Genomic DNA, 23,694 nt, shown 5'->3' with positions numbered 1-23,694 from the left:
CAGCCAAGGCACTCCATCAATCTCAACTGCTGCTTCTATGAATGTATTTTGTAATAATGGGTGTTCTTTTACAAAAAAAAAATATAAAGGTGTCTCTCTCCTTCCCTAAAAATCACCAGGGGAAGCCATTAATTCAACTCTGGAGTGAATCTGGTCTATCATGATGATATAGCCATTAATGGATATCACATATCCATTAAACCCTCCACCCTCACACAGAAAGAAATAACAATAGTTCATTGTTAAAAATACTAAATGATGTGGGTTTTTTAAAGTAACCAACTATATTTGTTTAGCTTTTCCTCCAGGAGGCCAACTCCACATGCTGGGACTCTTCTATCTAAGCAGTCCAGAACCTCTTTTCCTTGGCATCGAAGGCAGAACTGGCTTCTCCCTTTCAGACTAAGCAGACCTCAGCCCTTGCCAGGCTTAACCCTGCACTCCCAGCTGCAAACACGAGCCATCCCAGCACGGATTTGGGGAGCTAGCTGGGAACAGACAGGCGCAATTAAGCCCAACACGAGTTGGAAAGCAAATGTGAGCTGCAGACAGGCCCTGGCACATTAAAGCAGAGAGTGAGGAAAGCAAGTACTTGGCTTCTGGCAGCAGTAGAACGGCATATTCAGTGATAAAAATCTGACTGCTGTAGCATGGAGGAAAAATCCATAATCATAATAAAATGCATAACACAATCCATAGCTCCTCGGGCTGTTAGTTCTGCTTTTCCTGCAGACTATGCATCTATTTACATTGAAACCATACTTGGGAAGTTATATTTACTTAGAAACATGTGCATTTTCAGCATAAAAATTGAGATTGTGGGACACAACTCAGCACGAAGGAGTAGATTCCCGTGTCGTGAATTGGCCAGTGGAGAGGGCTCTGCTCGGGATCGCGTGAGGAACCAGGTGTAGGTGTGAACTGTGTGGGATGAGGTGCAGGAAAGCCTAAAACATGCTTCCAGGTTATCTTTGAGTGAGAAACAAATATTTAAAAGTGCCCTTATTTTAGCTTGGAAGTATTTACAAACCCAGCTGTAATTCCTGCATCAGCTGTCAATGAGCCTTGCAGTGCCTGGGAATTCCAGCAACCACTGAATTCTGGGTTTATGGTAGATGAACCAGCTGCCTGGACTGCCCCAAGACAAGATCTTCCTGCATCCACACGCAGCTTTAGAACGAATGTGAAGCCACCGCACAATTCACAATATTTAATTTTACTGCATTATTAGTTCCATTTTTGTATGGTCCCACAATGTCCCTGCTAATTTGCATATCTATTAAAAATATGAAATTCTTATTTGAATCCCATAGAGAAAATAGTAAGTTTGTTAATATTCTTGCAGAAGTTTATGTATGACCTGAAATCCAGAGTTTTTATCATCACTTCTGTGCCTTTCCTCTGCTTTTACCTTATCATTTCTGACTTTAAAGGATTACTGTTAGGACTGAAGGACTGCCAGGTTGTAATACATGATTTATTACGTACAGCAGGTGACTGGTAGTGAACATTTATCTCAAAATGAATGTTGTTGTTTGTTGTGCTTCTTTTTTTTATCCTGCAGCTTTCCCTGGGAGATTCGTGTGTTTGTCAGTGACAAGATGACAATTCATATTTTCACCAAAGGATCCAGTGAGTCATCCTGTTAACTCTGCTGAAATACATGCTTGCTGGCCATCCTGCCGCGGTGAGTCTGGGGTTTTGCATTCTCTCTGGAAATGTTATTCAGGAGTTATGTGTCTGATAGTACAAATTATCTGTACCTACAGCAGGAACTTCACAGCCTCAAATACACCAAAAATTGCATATCACCCCTATTTTTTTTTCTAAGTTATTGAAGTATTTTAGAGCAAATGACAAGGCTGACTGAGTTTCATACTGTGCTATTAGCAAGGACGCGGTTTGTTTGACCCTGGAGGATGTGTAAGAAGGGACCTCGTATGTTGTGGGAACAAATACGATGGCATCATTTGTCTGGCCTTGGAAATGTTGCCTTATGAGGGGATCCACGTGCGGCTAAGAACGAGCGCACCGTGAGTCACGGTGGAAGAATTCGCTACCCAAAACCCCCCAGATCTCCAGGATGAAGTAACATGGATTATGTATTCACACTGGTTGCCCAAAGAAAAGTCCTGTTACCTTGTCCCTCCTGAGAACTCCCAGCTCATCATCGTGTAACATTTCAGTGGGGGACCGGCTGCTCGGCTCCTTTCCCCAGCTCTGTGCTCTGGGAGAGGGCTGGGCTGCTCTGCAAATCATTTCCATGGAGGAGAGGAGCAGAGCAGCCTGGTACACAGCTCTCTTGTTTTCCCTTGTTCCTTAGGTTAGGTTAGATTGGAGAAAAGGTGTGACACATTTTTGTTGATAAAATCTCCCCTCCTTTTCCGCTCGCTTCTGCCCATGAAGGTGATTTTCTGTGGCACAGTCCAAGCAAATTGCTTTCTGCTTAAGCGTATTTTGCACACCATGCAACCTTATCTCACAGGAGAAGAGCATATGGCCTTGAGTTATTATTTGTTATTTCAGGGTAACTAGGTGGTGGCTGTACTGAAAACTTATGGCAACTCATGCGTTATCTCATGATAACGGGATAAATAAACAGTATCTTCACTGCATGCATTAACATTAATGGCAGGAAAAGCTCATGAAGGACGCTGTCAAACCAGTTTAAATATGTCCCCATTTAGGATGCCCCAGATGCTTTGCTGCTTTTACTCGTCTCGTACACATTTAAATTATGACTGGGACTCCCTCCACAGTTGACATTCTTGCTTGCAGAGCTAATGCTAGCTGCAGTCCTTAAGTCAGTGATCACACAAAATGCTTTAAAATGTCCAGTGTAATAGAGAAATGTATCTTTGGATTAAAATAAAGCGTTAGCAAGATATCATGGAAATCATTGGTAATGCATATAATGTGTATGCAGCAAAGCCAGCACAAAGATGTGAGGGGAGGACAGCAATAGTTACCTTGAGCATCACTGGGGTCGCCCCCAAAGCAAGGCTACTGCAGCAGCCGATGGCATTTGGCTTGATCTTTAAGAGATCCCTTTGCAATCGATTTCAAACAAAGTAAAGACAATTGGAGCATTAAACTATTCTCTATATCTGTTGGAAAACAGATAAATAGGGAGCAGATAGAGGCAAAGGGAAGAGAATGGAGCGAACACAGCTGCACAAAAACTCTTTCAGATGTATTCTGCTTGAGAATGCCAGCACCCTGCAAACCCTTTGAAAAGGCACTGAAGCAACATTATAGAGTGTATAAAAAGGGAATCTTAAACAGTTCATTGGTAAAATATGAGCTAAATTTGATGAGCCTGTCCTCTAGACTGTAAGTATCTGTTTTTATGAAAGTGGTGTGGAACATGAAAGCACTCATTAGTGTAGCAGATTTTCTTTGTTCGGATGTGAAGCCAAATCTGCTTTTGTTCTTCTGATGAATCTGGTGTATGGCAGAGCGCTGGAAGGTGGTTAACTAAACTAAACCTTCCAGCATCATTGTAAAATCAAACTCGTAGCTGTTTGGTCTAAACCCTGCCGAAGAAAATTAGAGCCTCTGATTTCAGTATAAAAATAAATAATAGCAAAACTGTGTTTAATGATCCCACACAAACTAAACATTCTTCCACATTGCAACCACTTCATCAGCTGAATGTCCAAGCACAAGCTGGAATGTGAATCAGGGAAATCTTTTTCTAACCTTATGGTAAGGTTAGAAACCATACAACCCCAGCACTCACTTATGTTCAGCTTCGTCTGGCGGCTGTGGCCACGTGCAGTGTGTTGCCATCCTTCTGTCCCTTGTTCTCTCTTGTTTTACACAAAGATTTGAGTAATTATAGCCTCAGCACTGCTGCTGATTTATTGTAACTGAGCTCCCTTGCATTAATAAGGACTCCCGAGGTTAGCCTGAGCACCTCGGTATATAGATTTGCCTCTGCTTGAAGAAATAAGGCTCCTAATGACAATAAAATGCCTGGAAATTGTTCTTGTTGCCAGACAGGATTAAGGAAAAGAACAAGAGAAATTCCTTCTACAAAAGTGCGGGGCCATGTACCAGCTTGCAAACTGGAAGCAAATCAGTAAATATAAGAAAGAAAAGTTTATTTAGGTCAATCTATAAATTAATTATATTCTTGACAACTTAATTCCTGGATTTCCTGGGACATTCTCCTTGCTTGTCAAAGTAGAAGGCGGATTTCAGCACAGAACCCTTAGTATTTCTCCTAAGGCATTGCTCAGACATTACTCTTGAGGCTCTGAACGCACAGAGCATCACTGGATTCTCCAGGAATCACTTTACAGACAGAGAGTATCAGTTTTGCCCATTTTGCTCATTTCAGCTCTTCACAGTGAAACTTAGTTGGAGTTTCATTCTAACCACCGAGTATTTAATCTCGTTAACCTCTGAGTAGTTTTAGATGAAGTCTGTATGGTTTACTGCATTTACTTTGAGTCACGGATTATACAATACCACAATGGCTTCTCAGCAGGATTAAAACCCGAGCACATTAAAATTCAATTAAAAGCCTGTGACAAGTGCAGTGGCTGACTCAGACCGTTAACTGTGTCTCTGTGAAACCAACTGCTTTGTCACTGCACTGAGGAAGGGAGATACATGTTTGTTATAACCCGGTGAAATGTCAGGTGCTCTTGTATTTGAGCAAGTTCTAACAGTTCTTTCTTAATTTGTTTCTCCCTAGTTAGCCAACCGACATCACAATGACTGAGGAGTCAGAGCACAGGTTCAGTAGTCTCACCTGGGATCAGATTAAAATCCTGGATCAAGTTTTAGCTGAGGCCATACCCATTCACGGGAGAGGAAATTTTCCAACGCTGGATGTAAAGCCAAAGGATATCATTCACATGGTCAAGGAACAGCTTATTGAAAAGCAAATCAATGTTAGAGATATCCGCCTGAACGGTTCGACAGCCAGCCACATCCTGGTAAAGCAGAACGGAACCAGCTATAAGGACCTAGACATCATTTTTGGGGTGGAACTTCCAAGTGAGCTCGAGTTCCAGGTTGTTAAGGAAGCAGTTCTTCATTGCCTATTGGACTTCTTGCCAAAATGTGTTAATAAGGAAAAAATCACTGCCCAGACCATGAAAGATGCCTATGTGCAGAAAATGGTCAAAGTCTCCACCGACCACGATCGCTGGAGTCTCATCTCGCTGTCAAACAACAGCGGCAAGAACGTAGAATTGAAGTTTGTCAACTCACTCAGGCGGCAGTTCGAGTTCAGCGTGGACTCCTTCCAAATCATTCTGGACTCCATCCTCAGTGTTTACAGAGCGACAGACTGCAAACTGACGGAAGAGTCTCACCCCGCTGTTATCGCCGAGAGTATGTATGGAGACTTCAACGAAGCGATGGACCACTTGAAATACAAACTGATTTCCACGAGGAACCCAGAGGAAATCAGAGGAGGCGGCCTCCTGAAGTACAGCAATCTCCTGGTTCGTGACTTTAAGCCAGCCGATCAGGCTGAAATTAAATCTCTGGAACGTTACATGTGCTCCAGGTTTTTCATTGATTTTCCAGATGTTGCTGAGCAGCAGAGGAAAATTGAGTCGTATCTGCGCAACCACTTCATTGGGGAAGAGAAAAGCAAGTATGACTACTTGATGACTCTGCGTGGAGTTGTAAACGAGAGCACGGTCTGTCTCATGGGGCATGAACGGAGACAAACTCTGAATATGATCACAATTCTGGCTTTAAAAGTACTCGGAGAACAAAATATCATCCCGAATGCAGCCAATGTAACGTGCTATTATCAACCTGCTCCGTATATCAGTGACAGAAACTTCAGCAATTACTACATTGCTCACGGACAACCCCCTATCATCTACCAGCCGTACCCATTTCACATACAAATGCAGAGCGGCCTGGTTTAGGAACACGAGAACCTCCTCAGCAATTACACTCCTCTCTCTTTCCAGTTCTCTCCATAATAAAGGCCTCATTAAGCAAATTTTATCAGCACTTTTGATTTAAGGACATATCTTTGTGCAAGTTGCCAAAGTTATTTGGTTGGTCAGTGTCTAAGCAGATCATAAAATAAGTGAGATGGCTGTCATTATTCATGATGTATTTATACTCCTACGTGTGTTTGGGCTATACTTTTTTTTGATGAAAAGAGAAGGATATAAATTATTCTAATTTTATAAAATGAAATGCACTAACTTCTGGGTTCTAAAAAATTCTTAAGCAAAATTTAAATAGTGTATATGAAAAATCAAGTCAATAAAATACCTCTCAGTAGAAATGTCTGATTTTAGAAGTGATAGTGTTCTGGGTACGTTAAAGTAGCTCATCCATCAGTTATACCCATGCAGTTCCAGCAGCATTTATTTGCAGCACCTTTAGAAAACATACATTGATGGGCTGGTTTGGGCTCTGCTTTATGGGCTCTGTTCTGATCACTCCTCAGCTCCCATCAAAGACACGAGGTCCCACTCCTCACCAGAGCAGAGTTAGCAGGAAACACAAAGAGGAGACTTGGCATTTTTGCATACGCCCAGATTTCACTGATCTGAGTGAGAGATTTGGCTGCTTAAGTAACGCAGCATCAAACCCCCGGATCTGCCTCGCAGATAATGAAGGTTGTAAGAGATACAACTCCTCTGATTAAATTGGTCTTGAAAAACAAGGTAATAGAAGGCGAAAGAGAGGGAAAATTGAGCACATAGGGCTAGCTTTCTATTGCTAATTTGTTATTGATCAGAGATGCTTCAATGAATATAAATGGAGTCAGGAAAAACCAAAAAGCCTAGGACTGCAATGTTTTTAGGTGAATTAAAACAAATCCTTGGCAGTGGCATTTGAAAAAGTATTTTATATTAGCACTGTCCTGCATACGTTTCGATACCTGCACACGTACACTAGTAGCAAACGAAGAGTTATCTTATTATCAGGAAGTAAAACCTTAGTTAAAAGTTTGTGTGTGTGTGTGTTTACCAAAGATAAGTTTTAAACATGTCCCGTAAGTGCCTCCCTGAAGCAGTTGCTCCATGAAAGCCGTAATGCTGTTGGCGATCATGCTGGAGAGCACCTGAATTACAGAAAGGGAAACGCCTGCCCTTGGCTCTCCGCCGATGGGTCACTAAGTGTTGGTAGCACTGAAGGTCAGTGAGGTGTGAACCGTTTGCTTCAGTGTGAGCAGGTTTGGGAGAGATGGATCGGAGGCGTTCCAACTAGGACTCCACCGGTTTAGGTGCTGACTGTGGTACAAGGAGGAATAGTAATGAAAGATGGATTTGAGGTGTTCTGACCAGAACTCCTCCAGTTTAGGGGCTGATTGTGATACAAGGAAGAACAGTAATGGAAGGAGATTTAGAATGGGTGCAGTTGTAACACTGGAACAGCCAACTGGAAATGTAAGCAGTAGAGTTTCTTACATCTGATGCTTCGTACATCACTGTGTTGTACTATGAGTTCATCGCTGTGCGTCCTCACCATCTTTGAAAACAGGTGTCAGGTCTTAGAAATTTCTGCCACTTGGGAAAGAGTGTTTGCTTTATTTTACACAGAAATATCCTATGTACCGCTATTTTTCATCAAACATTTCTAAAAGTTCTGAGTTCTGTGGAGTCCTATTGCCAGTGAGATGTAGCTTTCCTTTTTCCTTTTATATGCCTGTACAGTAGAGCAAAGAGCTGTTTCGAGACAACTTTGCTGACCATCATCACTGAAATCAACACTTTGCTGTAAAATATAGTGCAAAACCCCAATGTTTCTGCAACGTAAAAAGGGCGCACCAATTTACTTGGAAAGTGACTCATTTGGTGATGTCTTTCATGAATATAGTACTATTATTTTGCTGATTTTTCAAGTATGTCCAATTCTGTGTCAAAAAGCACATTTCATTGCACTTCCACTTGTATCTTTCCATCGGCTAAACTATGTAATGAAAGCAGAAATTCTAATTGCTGTGTTATCAAAGATGATACCACTCCATTTGCACGTAAGCACTTCTAGGTAATTCCCCGTCAGAAGCAAAATGGAGTGAAACATGGTGAACTTTTTCTTGGTTTTAATTGAGATGTTTAGATTACAAAGGGATCCTTTAAATTTAGTTTGGTGTTTGCCATATTAAGTAGCACTGTGAAATTCTGTAAGAGCCTTATGTAACTTGTGCCCCTGCTAACACGTGTGCTTCAACTCTCAGCACATGTGCTTCCAGGGCCAAAGAGCTGAAAGCTGGGCTGGGCACAGCTGGGACTTCCTGATGAATCTGCGGGATTTAGGCATCCAAATGTTGACTTTCAGGAGGAACGGGGCTCCTAAGCTCCCCAAATCTGTTTGAAAATCTCAGGCCATCTGCACTGACCTGTGACCTTAATGTAATGTAGCTACATCAACTTGGTAGTCCTCCACGCCGGGCTTCCTGGCTTGCTGGGTGGAGAAGAGTGTTGATCTTCTCAAGAACCAGGAAACAGGTCAGCTGGGAAGGAGCATTTTCAACATGTTGTGTTTAGCCAATGATCCATCACCTGAAGAAACATTCTGAAGGTCTGGGGTTTTGTATTTTACCAACAAGTAGAAACACGTGTCATCCTGTGTGAAGGACTGTAATTCTCTTTTGAATCGGGCATTGTGAACAGTGTCAGGAATGGTGAATTAGCTCTGGATTTGTATAAACCAGCCTGTCTGCTTGTACAGCAACTCTTCATTTAAATATATTTTTTAATTCTGCTACGGCTCTGATTTTGCATCCAGGTTAGATAAGAAAGGACTCAGCCAAAGTCCATGGAGTTAGCAGGGAGAATCCAGCTAACTCTAATGGCCTTTGAGTGAGACCCCACAAAAGAGTGAAGGACTTCTGTGCGTACCTGCAAATAAAGGTACAAAGACATCAATATGCAAAAATGTCTCAGGTATAAAAAAAGGTCTTGTATTTCTTATCTAGAGGTAGTTCAGCCTTGAAGGTTGTGAGGTTTAGATATAAGTAGAGATAAAACCTCACACGTCTACATGTACACAGGCAAATAACAAATCTAAAGGGATTAGGTGTTTCCTTCCAAATGTTATATTGATACCTGGCAGTAGTATTTGAGCTGGAGAGGTTTTTTAAGGTAGTAGTGATTCTGTAAACCATTATTGAAAAGAGGATGGTGTTGCCTAGACTGCTGCTTGCAGACCACTGATATCAATATGTAAGAGGAAATATTATAACCTCTTCTCCAGTTGTTACTGATTTTACTATGAGCAGGTATAAATCTCTAGAAAAATGAGAGTTTTCTCAGTACCAGTGTCCTGAGCGTGATGTTTACATTATAATTATATCTTATTGTTACAATCTGTTCAATAATTATTATAACTGGAAATTGTAATGTTGATTTTATTTAATCACATAAAACTTTTTAAGGTTTACAGCTTAAAGTGATCTAATGTTGTCAGGACCTAAGTGTTAAGGTTTCAAGTGCTTTTCTGAAAAATGTCATTTGAATTTTGTGTTCTGTTGTAAAAGGTCTATTTGACGTCTATACTTTGTGGTAGTTCCTTTAAAAAGTGATTTGTGAGCTTTCTACTTGACTCCATACAAAGGGATTTGCAATGGATAAAAAGCAATGTAAACGGGTCCTCAGTCGAGGTGTTTCATCATCTGTTGTGTTACACGGAGCCAGCAGATCTGTGGATCTGATTTCCCACCGTTTCATAGCTCTTTGAGGAGTTAACGTCAACATCAGTTCAGTCAGGTGTGTGTCCAATTTGATCTGTAGAAAGAGCTCAAAGGCAGAGAGAGTTTGGCAGCCCAGTACTGTTCTTACAGCTCAGGTTTGGTTTGATATGGTTATTCTGTGATTCTGTGATATGTTCTTCTGTTAAACTAAACAAATGGAAGGGTGTTCAGGACAAAGCTGTTGCGGATGAAAGACGTATTTCACTTCATGTGCCACCCGAAGCGGTTGGAAAGTATTGTAATGCTAAAAATGTGTACTAATCACACAAATTTGTAGGTCATTATTCCACAGTGTTGATTAGTGCCTTTGGGTATTTGGGGAGCAATCATTAAAATAACTTTCTTGTTTAATGTATGGTTTGCTTGCAATACCTTTGTTATTCTGGTTGGACGTGGATTGTAGCCTGAGAGTGCTAAAGGTGCAGTTATGGTTCATAAGGTAAATAAACCACCACCTCAGATTTACGGCTGCTCCGCTGTCAGACCCATGCTGAAGGTTACAGAGTGATTGGATTGAAGATCATGAATATTTTTAATACATTTGAATGGCTCTGTGCTAGTTGTCAAACAGGCTTGTGTCAAATATTCACATTTTAAGTGCCTAGATATATATTTATATAATAAAAACATGACTGTCTGCTGGGTAAATAAAATTGGTACTTAACTTGACAAATGATTTGACTTTACATATGCCTAAATATACGTTTTCCCTACTCTGAATGCACATCCCCATCAATCTAAAAATCTATCCAAGCTCTGGGTGCAGGGGGGCAGTGAGACACCCACAGTCTGGGGAAGCTTTTTTTTCAATTTGTTTTAATATTGCTCAGAACACGCTCTTCCTTTGGTTTTTCATAGCAGAATGGATATGTTTTTGTAAAAGCATTCCCATTTTTTTTTAAACCAGTAATAATAATTTAATCGTAATTTAATTCCCTGACACTTTCTTTGATTTTATACAGCTAGATTTTTAATAGTCTCCTTCTCAATAAAACAGTAGGTGGGGTGATGGGAAGGCAGCCCACATAGGGAGGATTTCTTTCCTTAAATATTCACCAGACACTTTCCTGAGGAATTCAAAGTCTAAGGAAATACATGAAGGTAACGGAGAGCTGCCTTGTTTCTAGTCCCTGCCACCCCTCATTTTTTCTGCTCCATCAGTCTCAGTCATTAAATACTATTTCATAAGCAAGTGATTTTCTTCTTACCAGCTGCTTCCATATTCAGCTCCATTTCATCTTGTACCATTGCAGAACCTGCGTTTCTGAAATCACAATTAGTTACCATGGAAAGCAATTCAATACACTCAAAGGCTGCTCACTCAGCTGTGCATTACAAAATAAAAACAAGAGGAACTCCAGTGGATCCCAATCATGTGCGTATACGTTTGTGGGCCAGTGTGTGCTATGAACGTACACAGGATAATGTAATTTTTGATTACGTTTTCCTCATGTGCTGCGTGTATATGAGCAGCAAATCCCACTGAGATGCAGCCCTGGTCCCTTACAAACCCTGCCCTCCAATAGGAGCCACTTTTTCCACCTCTTCTATTTCATTTTCCTGTAAAAATTCACATCCTGTTATTGATATGAATTTATTTCACACTCATTCCCTTTTGCTTTCTGAAATAGACGGGAACATGATGCTGCCCATATGTTCCCATATTTCTACGCACACACAACCGTCAGCATTTCAGCATCCTTGGCAACTGCCTGGTGCCGGCTTCGCCGTCCTATTTCCCCATGGAGGAGAGATAAGAGTTGGGAGCACAAGTCTTGGCTCAAGGTGTTGATGTAGCCCCCCCTTTATGGCAACAATTCCTTCCACCAGTGTTTTATCAGCTCCTGACACTTTACAGACAATAGGGTGAAATTGCAGTTGTAGTTTTGTCTAAACGATAAGAATGGATGTTGAAATAGAAGTGTTTTTATTGTATTGCCTGCTTATCCCTGGCAGTTCCCAAGTAGTGACATTTCCCAGTCAAGAACCTGGAATTATTACCTGCCTGGAATGGCTTATATGTCCCATCGGCTCAGAGGAAAGAGCTGTGAACGTCTCCTATTGAAGTACAAACAACTCGTTATGCTTCTTTAGAAGTCAATTAAACTCTAAGTTCCAGCCCAAACACTTGTTCATGTTTTCAATCAAAAAGGGAGAAAGATGACCAGGAGAAACAGCATCGTAGCTGTTGAATTTAATAGTGTGGGACAAGCACAGCTGGTCTAATACTAGACTCTAAATAGTTTATTGCATCGATTAGTCCTTTCATTAAATAATGTATTCAGTCAATGAATTTTTCAACCCTTATTATAGGCAATGAGAGCATCAGAGTTTTTCTACCCCGTGTGCCGGCCAGGTACGTGCTTCATGGAGCTTCCGCGGAGACCATTCACAGGGCACACCCAGGCGTGCGTGCGTGTGCTCTTCTGAACCCAAACGTGGTTTCTGAGCCAGGTGGAGCATCTCAACAGTTGTGTTCTCCAAAGAAGCACTTTTCCCAGAGGATAACTTTGAAGTTAAAATGGTGGAAAGAAATTTGTTCGAAGGATACAGCATTTTCTTTAACACCTGCTTGAACATTATTACAGATTTTATCAGCGGTTGAGCTCTGTCTTCAAGTCCTTGACAAGAGCTGGCAATCAGTCCGAAGGGCCCCCAGGTTGCTTAAAATCAGTGGGAAAATCTTTCCTGTCTCTGCCCTGGTAGTTCATCCCCTGATCCAGAGCAGTAACTCGCTCCTCCACATACATTTGTGCTTTGAAAAATAAGCAAAGGTGGCAGAATTGGGAATTGTGTGTGTATGGGCTCTGTGCAGCTCACACTTAACGGCTATGGGCTATGGTTTTACAGCAGGAGGTTGTACAGCTGAATGAAAAATAGGTGAGAAGATTGAAGTAATAGAACAGTAAAGACAGAGGCTCTGGGTTGTTCTTTTTTATGTCATGGTTGCATCTTAGACACTCTAAAAGCCAATTTTAAAGCCATTGAAAGCCATTAGAAATCCTTCCTTCGGTGTTGATGGGGTTTGGATCAGGCTTAGCCTTGTGCACATGGCTTTCTGCTTCTAATTTAACATGAATGGAAGATTTCAAGATTGGTTTTCATTTAAAAATGTGTTTTCCTCCTCCTTGCTTCTCCTTGTTCCCTGTTTGAAGCCTCCTCCAGGCTGGTGTTAGAGCCCGCGCCGACAACCCCTCCTGCAGCTCAGCCTTGTGCAAACACCGGGGCCACCGCTCGACCCCGGCTGCTGCAGTTCATGGCTGGCAGTCACCTGCTTTCACCCCTTTACATATGTTGGCTTGCTTGGCTGTTAAAATGAGAAGAGAAATAAGTGCATTTAATCAACCTGAAATGAAGTACACAGCATTAATGGAACTAGCAAAGCTGCCGAACCCAACCGAGCCCTTTGCTTCAGCAAGAAGTGGAAATAATTGAAATTGCAACCCCCAGCCTCTTGGAAACGTGGCAGAACAAGCAAACACCAGCAATTTTTTTCCCATGAACTGGTTCTTTCCCAAACCCTGACTTGTTTAAACACAGGCATCCCCTAGGCAAGGACCACCAGGACATCAAATCCATGGTGACCTCCGCATTTATGAAACAAACCTGCAATTTAAAATGAAAACTACAGCTGAGAAGGTAGACAACAGCCAGGGGTGAGTGTGCAGCAAAGGTACAAGGAGTTGGGGAGCCACAAGCATTAGTGGTTCCCAAGAGCCAGGGGACACGTGTGACACATAGTGAGGTGATGATACCCATTGATCTGGGTGTCTGAGCCCCTCTGCCTATGTGGTGAGTAGCCAAAGAAGTAATTCTCCCCTAGAAACCTACAGCTGAAAAAGGCTAAAACCATGTTCTTCCCCGTTTTGACAAATTGGTGATTTTCACTCCTGAGTACCTAATGACCAAACGCTTGATGTATTTACATGCCACCTACCTGTGGAAGCCAAGGAAGATGGACCCAGCCTGGAGCAGCTCTCTATCAGGGCAAGATGCGCTGATCTTGGCTTTGCCAGGTCGGGAGGCAGAATGGAAACGACGTGTCCTCCTTCTGCTCGTTGACCATGAAGGACCCTCTGCCCCACTCCTGCTGGGGACAGCGGCTCTATGGAAACACTGCTGGACATCGTTACTTACGGTGTTTTAGTCACCCTGGAAACAAAGTAAATGCTACCAGACATGACTTTTAACACAGCTAATTGTATCATTAGTGTCAGTGCCACTTAACAACTGGCATATACCTTCCCTGGTCCAGCACTGGCAACGTTGCCATGGGAATGACCCAGCTCCGCACCTCAGTGGGGATGTGCACAAGATGCACCAGGACCATGATGAGGTGTCACAGCTCTCTGCCGCTCATGCTAGGGCAGGTTTGCTGGCTGATCTAAGTTCTCCATTTGCTGGGAAATACTGTTTTTGGGGACAAGAAACAGCTTGGGAACTCAGTTGAGTTTTGCAAGCCCTCTGCCCTGAAACGTTTGACCCTGCCATCCCTTTGTGCTGTACTTCAGCCTCCTGTTTCTTGACAGTGCTCCCACCTCAATATCTACAGAAGCAAAAGAATTCATTAAATCAAAACCAAAAACACCCAAGAGCAAAATGAAGGCTTTCCTCCCTCTTTACCCAGGACTTCCCCAACTGGTTCAAGCAACGTCAATCGGCATTTTAAGATTTCTGAATGGCTCAGAGAAGATTTGGCCTTTCAATACTGAAAAGGGGCTGATAAGAAAGACAGGGAAATCTCTTTAACAGAGCCTGTAGCAACAGGACAGGGAACGAAGGTTTTAAACTAAAAGAGGAGAAGTTTAGAATAGATATTAGGAAGAAATTTTTTATGCTGAGGGTGGCAAAACACTGGCCCAGGTTACCCAGAGAGATGGTGTGTTCCTCATCCCTGGAAACATTCAAGGCCAGGTTAGATGGGGCTTTGAGCAACCTGATCTGGTTGAAGATGTCCCTGCTTACTGCATAGAACCGTTCCATGATTCTATGACTTTGCTGGGTGTCCAAACTGTTCATCACCTGGCACGGGCATCTGGCTCCATGGACAATGTGGCCATGTCCAGGAGCCACATCCAGCCAGGCCACACTGCACCAAGAGCCCAGCAGGATCCTGAGGCCCATGGATGTGCAAGAAAACACTGCTTATTTTTCCTCCTCAATTGTACGTACCTGGAGCCAAATAATTGCTGATGGGTTTTCACGGAGCTTAACGGCTTTATAACCACACATGAAAAATGTTGTCCTTAGTTTCTGAGTGAGGAGCAGACAGCTCTAATGAGCTAATAAATGATCCTTGGAAGAAAAAAAGATACTGAGTTATTAAATCCTAGTCCTGAAGGCTACACACATCGGCTCGGCAGACTTATCACGCCTTTTCACCCCAGGAACAGCCGTTATGGATGGTGTGGTGAGTCCCAGGCTGTTCATCACCATCCAGCTTTTTCATGGAGATGCTGTCACCATGGTCTGGCTGTTTTGGGGTGATGGCAGCAGTTTTGGGGTGATACATGCATTTCAAGAAGCTGATCTCCCCACAAATGTGGGATAGATGGTTGAGTTGGGTTTTTAAAGCAGAAACCTGGAAACAAAGTATTAGTGGAATCAGAGAAATCACTTAAAAACCAGAGAATTACTGATCTGCCACTGAAAACCAAATGTGACTGCTCTGCTTTGCCCGGGAGAGATGAAACGCTGCACTAGCAGATGATAACTAAGGCATCCAGCGTGGCTGGGGGCTACCGTGGTCAGATAGCAGAGATTTAGAGTGGGACCATGTAAACAACGGGGAGATAGATGGTATGGAGATGTGCCCAAAGCCCCAAGAATAATTACAAGTGCCCGGTGGATGTTTTTCAGCAGAAGACAAATAGTGTAATTTTGGATCATCCTTCTGGGGATTCAGCTCCATGGTTCAAATGCAATGGGATTTTTTTATCCTTTTAGTGCCACTCATTTTTATCCCCTTGGTGGTCACCGCTCACCCCAAGCCCAGCCGTGCACTCACATCTGACATACCTTTACAACACCAAAGTCCTCAAGACCCCACAAACTGCTCTGTGCTTCAGTTGTGTCTTGGTCTCACGCACAAAAATTTTATCAACTGATGATAAATCTTTCTGTCTTTGTAGATGAAACACTGTAAAATGACTTGAGCTGGCAAATGAAAGGAAGAAGGTTGTTCTTGACTGGAAACCTTTTATTGCAAGGTTGGGCTCAAGGGCACTTGTTCCTGCACTCGTCCCATCCATTTCCACCCCAGCCCTGAGAAAGCCAGCGAGAGGGGAGGTTGGGCACCATCAACCCATTCAGCAGTGTGGATTTGGCTCTTCCACCAGCTTCCCGTAAGGAAGGCCCCAGGGGAAGGTAGGGCTGAAGATCTCCAACTCCAGCAGAACCTGTTCATCGCTGTTTGTTCTCCATGTACCACTCAGTGCCATGCCCAGAGCGACTCAGAGTAACACTGGCATAGATGAACCCACTCAGCACCTTTCTTGTGGCTGTTTAAAACAAAAAAAGCCCAGAAGATAAATACGGCTGGGCGGGCAGTATAAATCCAAAGACACTTTGCAGAAGCATCTTTGCTGCCCACCACAATCCCCCAGGCAGAGTCTGCCCTCAGGTGTCAATTATTGCAAAATTGGCTCCAGCTGAAGAGCACCTGCTCATAAATATCCACAAATCCTCCCACATCCTGTTTGCATCACCACCCGTGTACTTTGTTGGGAGAGAACATGAGTAAATGACTGACTCACAATATCTTATTTCTCAAATTTCATGCAGTTTTGGAGTTGTCCTTGTATTTTACATTAAGATGCTTGTTCCTTTCATAACCTTCATTACACATTAGGAAGAGCGCATGCAGAACCAAATAGCTCTTGAATTCATAAATACGGAGCAATCAATGTATTTTATTTTGCAATTATTGCGATAAACAAATGGGATATTTCAGTAATGCTCGAATGTGCTCTGTAAGTAATGCCTCTCATTGTCCTTTAATTGTATGTATTTGGTAAACGAGCTTTAAAGGTTCTATTAGTATTCATTAGGCAGAAGCTACCATACGTTTCCTGCAAAATTAATAAAATAGAACTGTTTCCTCTTATCATGACGTAGCTGAGTTGCAGCACCAGGCAATGCACTTTTATTACAGGTTTCTACTACTGTTTCCACCCAAAGTGTGGGTTTGAAGATTACAAAGTGGCTGTTTTCAGTTAATGGCTGGGTTATGACCATAGGTGTGTGCACCTACCAATTTCCTTATGATTTTCAGGCTAAATTCAACTGCTGAGCTAGAAAATAATCCTGGAAATCCCACTCGCTCCTAGGGTTGGAGTGCTAAAATGCTCCTGTAAGCATTGCCAAGCCAACAACTTTTGGGGTGTCCCAGTGCTCCCCTGGGCCAAATGCCCATGGTCAGACCCCAAATTCCCTTGGTTAAGGAAACCCTGGGAAGAGGAGGTGGCCAACACCTACATGGGATGATGGAACTGTGCATGCAAGCAGCTCCATGGAGCCCCAGCTGAGCAAAGAGAGACCAGAACTTGAGAGCACTGGATTTAGTGACACTGGAGAAGGGAGATGTGCTGTTTGCACTGTCAGAGTTGTGCTTTAGAGCCGTTAATGGACTGCCAATATTTTGCTGCCACTAATTTTCACTCTTCTTCCCCACCCACGGAAAATTCAGTACAAGCAGGAGCCTGTTCTCAGAGGCATCATTAGCTGAAGCCCTCCTGGTTACAAGCACCTGCTTGGCAAAATACAATTCTTCCCTCTGTGTCCCAAGCTGCACTGTTCAGCTAAGCTTGTTGTCCAAACTGCTTGGCTGCATCTTTCTATTAGGACCCAGAAGTCTTTATTACTCTAAACTCAAACTATTTCTCCTGTGGGAAGCACTTCTAAGACTGCTGATGGGTCTTCCCTGAAGATTCACACCCTGCATGGAGGAGGTCATGAAGAATCATAGAACCGCTTGGTTGGAAAAGACCTTTGAGATCATCACATCCAACCATTCCTGTCCAACTAAACCATCCCTGAGCACCTCATCCACCCGGATTTTAAATCTCTCCAGGGATGGGGACTCAACCACCTCCCTGGGCAGCCTGTTCCAGTGCCTGAGGAGCTGCATTGTGTCTGATTCCCAAGAATTTGGAGTGGCTGGGAAAGCACCTCACCTGTGAGCCAGGGCAGAACATAAAGGTGAGTCTCCGGAAATAAAACTCTCAGTGGTTTTATCTGCTTTTTGCTTTTTAAAAAAAAAAATCAAATGCATTTCAGTTCGCTAATTTTGTTTTGTTGGGTTTTGAAACATAAACCAAAAAAAATGTACTTGAAAAATGAAACAAACTGCATCAAAAAGCCCAGAGAACAGCTGCAGAACTCCAGAAGGCTTTATAAACCCACACGTACAGAGCCGAGGGCATCTTTCCTAGGGAATTAATGAAAACTTGACCTAATGAGTCACTGGCTCTCAACACAGAGGAAAACACTCAAGGAGGCGGGGATGTCGAGCTGAGGCTGAGCAGGTTGTGCAGACGGGTGGAAATGCCACCCCAGCTCTTCCATCCAGGCGGCACCTAATGGCTTCGTGGGGGTTAAGAGGAGAGACCTGGTGTTGTGTGAACATCCACACTGATGGGTTTTTCAGAAGCAGGAAGCAACAAACCGTGGGAACAAACCCGCCTCCGGAGCAGTTGTGCATCATCGCCGGGAAAAAATACCCACCTCTTGTCGAGGTGTGGAGATATCAAGTATACAATAGAGGATAGAAGAGAAAAAAACACGTATGGCAAGGTCAGAGAGGGAGAAGGTTTGTTACGAGTTTGTTGTGGAGACGCTGGCTTGGAGCCTGCCAAGCGATTAATAACCTGGAATTGAAAAAATCTGTCAATCAGTTTGAGCTGAATGAAAAATGACTGAGGGCAGAGCAGGGGTAGAGGCTGCAGAACGTGTCTGGTTCCCGCAGACAGATGTAAAAAAATGACAAGAGGGGAAAGTGTATTAAAAAAACAATTCAAAATCAATCAGGAAAGCTATAAAAAAACCCCATTAAAATATAATGAAGGCTAAGAAATACGGAATATTACAGTTTTCAGCTTCCCCAAAGGACTATTAAATAAGGCAGTGGAGAAAGGCAGGGAATGTGGGCTCTCACTTGGAAAGGCAACACTTGCTGGAATAGTGACACATCAGACAGTGAGAAAAGTTCATAACCAGAGGATTATTTATGGCAAAATACAATGCCACTCCCTAATCACAACAAACTGTGGCATTTGGCTCCAAACCACAACAGAAATGGAAGAGGCCACGTTCATTGAGCAAGGAGGATGTGTTTAATATACAAAGAAATGGGTCAAGCAGCTGATAGCTCTATATAAATATTTAAATGGCAACAGAGCAGCCAATCATGTACATTGCGTGGGGATTTAGGCTAAATAAATGAAGTTGGCCTTTCCCACCCTGACATCTGTGGGTCAGTAAATATTTGGGGTGCTCAGTCACCGAGTGCAGACACTTTGGGAAGAAGAAAGCCACAAGCAGGCACTGAATTTTAAAAGCAAGTAACTTTGTGTTCCCAGGCTCAAAGGAAATGATTGCTGGTTTCTATTTAAGTCAGAACAATATAGAACTTGGTTTAGTTGTTGCTTAAGGCATCTGACATCACAGATACATTGCGCAAACTGAAATCTTACCCACCTTTTCTTGATCTGTAACAGGTCAGGCGAGGACTGGTGTGTACGTGCTAATGGCATGTGACATTAATGCATGGAAAGACAAACTCAAGCCTGCTTTTGCTTAAAGCACAGGAGGAGCTGTGCTGCTTCTAATGGACATCCCACTTCAAGGCATCCCTAGAATCACATTTACGGTCTGAGCCGTGGTGCATAGGTGATGCATGAGAGATTTGGGTGTTTTTCTCTTTTGGAAGAGGGAACAAGCATCACCTCTCCCTTTTCAAGGACAGAGCAATAGATTCCTTCCGTTCTGTACTTGTACTTGAAGAGAGCTTGCATGTATCCTTTCCAGGCTAACCACTAACTAAACATCTCAGTGTGAGTATTTCTGACTGGTGAGCAGCACAGAGGGGCTCAGCAGCTCTGACTAGAAATAGAAACACTCTTCAGCAGAACCTGAACTTGCTGCACTTCACCTGGAGAAGGGACACGAAAACATTGCATAACGTGTTAGCGCTGGAGGATCCCTGGAGAAGTGGTGGAGGCACAGGAGGGGACAAATCCCAACTGGAAATTTCCGAATGAGCTGCCTGTGATTCAAGCCAGCAGCAGGTGAGAGGGGGAGCACAGTCTGAGCTGGAGACAACACGCCACGAGCTGGGGGTGCCCAAGTGGTTTCCCTATAAAGCGGTTTTAAGTTTTACAATTTTAGATGCAATGCAAAATAAAGGGTATTTCATAAACCCTCCCTTCCCCAAGCCAGAGACAGGTACACACAGCCAGGCGTAAGGAGAGCTGTAACAGCAGAGGGACAGCAAAACCACATGGAAATGTAACTCCAGCGACTCATACAAACATCTTTCAATGCAGCCTTTTGCTAGGCTGAGGCAATACATATGTATAAAGCAGGTAAAATCATGTTATCAACACAAAGGAAATAATATTCCCCTATCAGCTTTACCGGGATCAAAATTTACCCCTCTGTGTATGGTACCCAAGGTCTGGCAACGTAACAGCATTCCCATCCCCTCCGTGTCTGTGTTTCCTCTCCTTAAAGGAGCATCTTGCTGAGATAAAGAAAGACGGGGAATTATACATTATTGATTTAGATCCTGCAGCTTGTTTGTCCTCAGAGGAACTTCACTAGTTCCAGTCAATTATCCATTTTAAGTCTCAACAAGAGATTGCTGGGGGTGGGAAGAGGAGGGGCTCCTATCACATTAAGAATTTAAACGTGCGTGTGGTTGGCATCAGTATCTTTTCCATGGCCCTTCAGCAAGGGCTAATAAAGTTGTGCCAAGGCTAGAGGAGCAGTGCTGTGAGCACCCCCAGATGTTCAGGGTGCTCTGATCGTTCCCTGCTCAGGCTGGTACAGTCGGTGGTTGATACGGGGCTTAAATAAAAGAAATACAGCTCCTATAATAACCAGGTGATAAAAAAGATGAGATTGCTCCTGAAGTGAACTAAAATGTGACATCCTTCCCAGCTCTGTGAGGATTCAAATTCACTTGAAATGGGAAAAAAACCCAGAATATCAGCATCAGGAATGCTGCTTGGAATCATTGAAAAGCTCTCTTGGTTTCCTTGAGGTGTCGCAGACATACACACAGACACCAAGCACACACGTGCACCAATTAGCACTCACATTGCTCTTTTCACATGGCTGTTACTCAAACGCAGTTGAGGCACCCAGGAGAAACTCCACTTGCAGGGTGCCATTCACACCAGAGCAGCCCAGGTCTGTCACACTTTGCCATTGCTAAACCAGGCAAACGCAGAGGAGGCAACAACCATCTATTAACGCATCTCAACCAAGTACAAGAGTTTTTTCAAACTTCTGGCTCTTTTTAGCCTGAACTAGTTAATTTTCCAAGATGTGGGACCTGCTCAGAGCAGATGTATCTCTGCCAATACTGAAAAAATGAGCTGCCAGCTGGAATGTGATGACCCCTGGTACAAGTATGAATACTATAATAAAATAAAGATGATTTTCTTACAGTTGAAGACAGGGGTGTCTACACAGCCTACTCTCTAGCAGCTACACGCAGCTGCCCCTCTTACCTTCTCCCCTCTCTTCTCTATCCTAGCTCTCAAAAGGCAGGCACTACCCCAACCTCTCCTTTTATTTACCCAGAACACCTGGGAGCAATTTCTTGCAGCACATAATTAGCTTTAAATGAACAGTTGGGTCATTTGTCACCTGTACTTGTTGAGCAACACAGAAGGTGCTCAGAAGGTGTCCACCCTGCCTGCGGTGGCCAAAGGGACCTTTGCTCGTAGAAGCCGAGGTACGGTTTGATGTAATACCTAGTACTTAAGAAAGTTTATTTCTTACAGTAGTTCTGGAGTGGCAATAGAGTTGTGGCATTTATCTGCAGGTAATGAGGTGTGCTGAGGCAGGACCCCTCTCCTCTGGCTGCTAGGAGCCTGCGAGCAGTGAAACGAGGCTGGTCTGCTCTGGGTTGTAACATCAGGGTTGTTTAGGAGCAGAGAGGTGAGTCACAGCAGCGTGGACAGGACAGGCAGGAGAGAAAATGTTTGGAGAGCTGTGTAGCAACACCAAAGCCTGCTCTGCTGGTTTGCTGACTTATTCCAGGTGCACCCTGTGCTCTGCCTTGGTCCATCAAACAATAATTAAAGCAACTTTTGCTCCAACACAGTGTTCGGCTGAGGGGATATTGGGGGATATTCCCCTCTTGTTACTCCTTGGAGGGTCCCAGTGACTGGCAGGATGAGACCTGTGTACTGAGCACATCTTAAGCGTGCAAGCAGTTCTGCAAGGCTCTTTTTAACTCCCCACTCCACTGCCCTGCTTAATTGAGGGCTTAGTTGTGAGACGGTGGTGCGGAGAGGAGCGTGGAAGAAGGATGCTATTTTAAGTAAAGCCATTTGTTAATCAGGGTGGAAATTTACTGAGGAGAGGGGACCTGGGCACAAACAGCAGTGCTTTCCCAGGTGCCTGCTTCAAAAATACCCAGATAATGTGAATTTAAAAGTACCTGTTCATCCAGCAGGTTCACCCCAAAACTTTAAATCTTCTTTCTTGAGTTTCTGTGGGTACAAAAAGCTGGGTAAGTACTTTGTGCACTGGTTAGGAGAATAAATATTGTTAAGGAAGGGTTGTATTGCCTTGCTACAGGGCAGATCTCCCACCTACTGGAGCTCTTGCAGCTGGAGGCGTGGGCTCCAGCAGACATAGGCAGTGCAGGAGAGAAGAAAATCCCTAAATGTAGAGGAATACTATGAAGAACTCTCTTCATTGATAGCTCTGGGCTACAAAATGCTTTCTGACGTGTATTGATTCAGCAAAATGTCTATAATGTATAATAATGCTACTTTGCCATTTTATATCCAATTATTTCTACTCCGTGTCCTTGGGATTTCCCAGCTGAACACGATGAAGTGGGTAGAGAGGAGTCTTTACTGTTTTGCTTGCTCAAAAAAAAAAAACTGCTGCAGCTGATGCTGAAGGAGCTGCTGAAATTCTTCAGCGTAGGCTGGGCAAGGAGTCATCTCCTGTGCTCAGGTGTGGAGCTCTCCTAAACCTGTCTGCTCCTTTGGTTATTCTGGTCAGGGCTTCTTTCTCCTTGCAAGAAGCTAAGCACCCCAGATTCATCTCCTAAGTCAAGCGCTGTAGTGATGCAGGAAAGAAGGGAGGTTGAGATAAGATCTTAGGGAGAAATGTTTTCCTGTGAGGGTGAGGAGGCCCAGGTTGCCCAGAGCAGTGGTGGCTGCCCCATCCCTGGAGGGGTTCAAGGCCAGGTTGGATGGGGCTTGGAGCCCCTGATCCAGTGGGAGGTGTCCCTGCCCGTGGCAGGGGTGGGACTGGGTGGGCTTTGAGGTCCCTTCCAGTTCAATGATTCTATAAGATGCGCACCAGCCCCTTCAAACAGCAAAGTGTTTTGGGGCTGAGGGCACAGTCCTGGCTCAGCAGGGCCAGGAGGAGCCTGTCTCACTGGAGTTACCGTCATGCCTCTGAGGTTTAGCTGCTCTCACCTGGAACAGCTGCAGGGGCTGCCTGCCTGAACTTATTGCACAAATAACCTGCGTAATAAGCTTTGTAAAATAGTCACTGCCAATGCTCCAAACTGCTGCAGAAAGACCTTGCACCTGTGAACATTGTTCCAATGTAAAAGGCTTTGAGCTCTTAAAATCTGGAATTGGACCAAAAAAACCCAGTGTAGAAGAGAAGGCTCCCGCGTGCCCCGTCGCAGCGAGAGATGAATCATTCTTTGTGCAGCTGGGTAGATGCTCTCTGCAAATGACAGGAGAAGGACCAAGCATAGAGAACATCTGGAGCTATCAGGGGGAATGATGTGCCTGGTGTGACAT

General features: G+C 43.7%; 1 protein-coding gene across 1 annotated transcript; it reads left to right on the top strand.

Annotated features, from left to right (window-relative positions):
- Positions 1-1,506: 1,506 nt before the first annotated feature.
- On the top strand, positions 1,507-6,404 carry TENT5D (terminal nucleotidyltransferase 5D). The gene is made up of 2 exons (XM_069867662.1): positions 1,507-1,687; positions 4,706-6,404. The coding sequence occupies exon 2, from the start codon at positions 4,725-4,727 to the stop codon at positions 5,898-5,900; it is 1,176 nt and encodes a 391-aa protein (XP_069723763.1). The 5' UTR covers positions 1,507-1,687; positions 4,706-4,724; the 3' UTR covers positions 5,901-6,404.
- The last annotated feature ends 17,290 nt before the right edge of the window (positions 6,405-23,694 follow it).

This window comes from Phaenicophaeus curvirostris, chromosome 13, assembly GCF_032191515.1.
Source record: "Phaenicophaeus curvirostris isolate KB17595 chromosome 13, BPBGC_Pcur_1.0, whole genome shotgun sequence".
Taxonomy (NCBI): domain Eukaryota; kingdom Metazoa; phylum Chordata; class Aves; order Cuculiformes; family Cuculidae; genus Phaenicophaeus; species Phaenicophaeus curvirostris.
The sequence above is the reverse complement of the archived record's forward strand: the minus strand, read 5'-3'. Positions and strand labels throughout refer to the sequence as shown.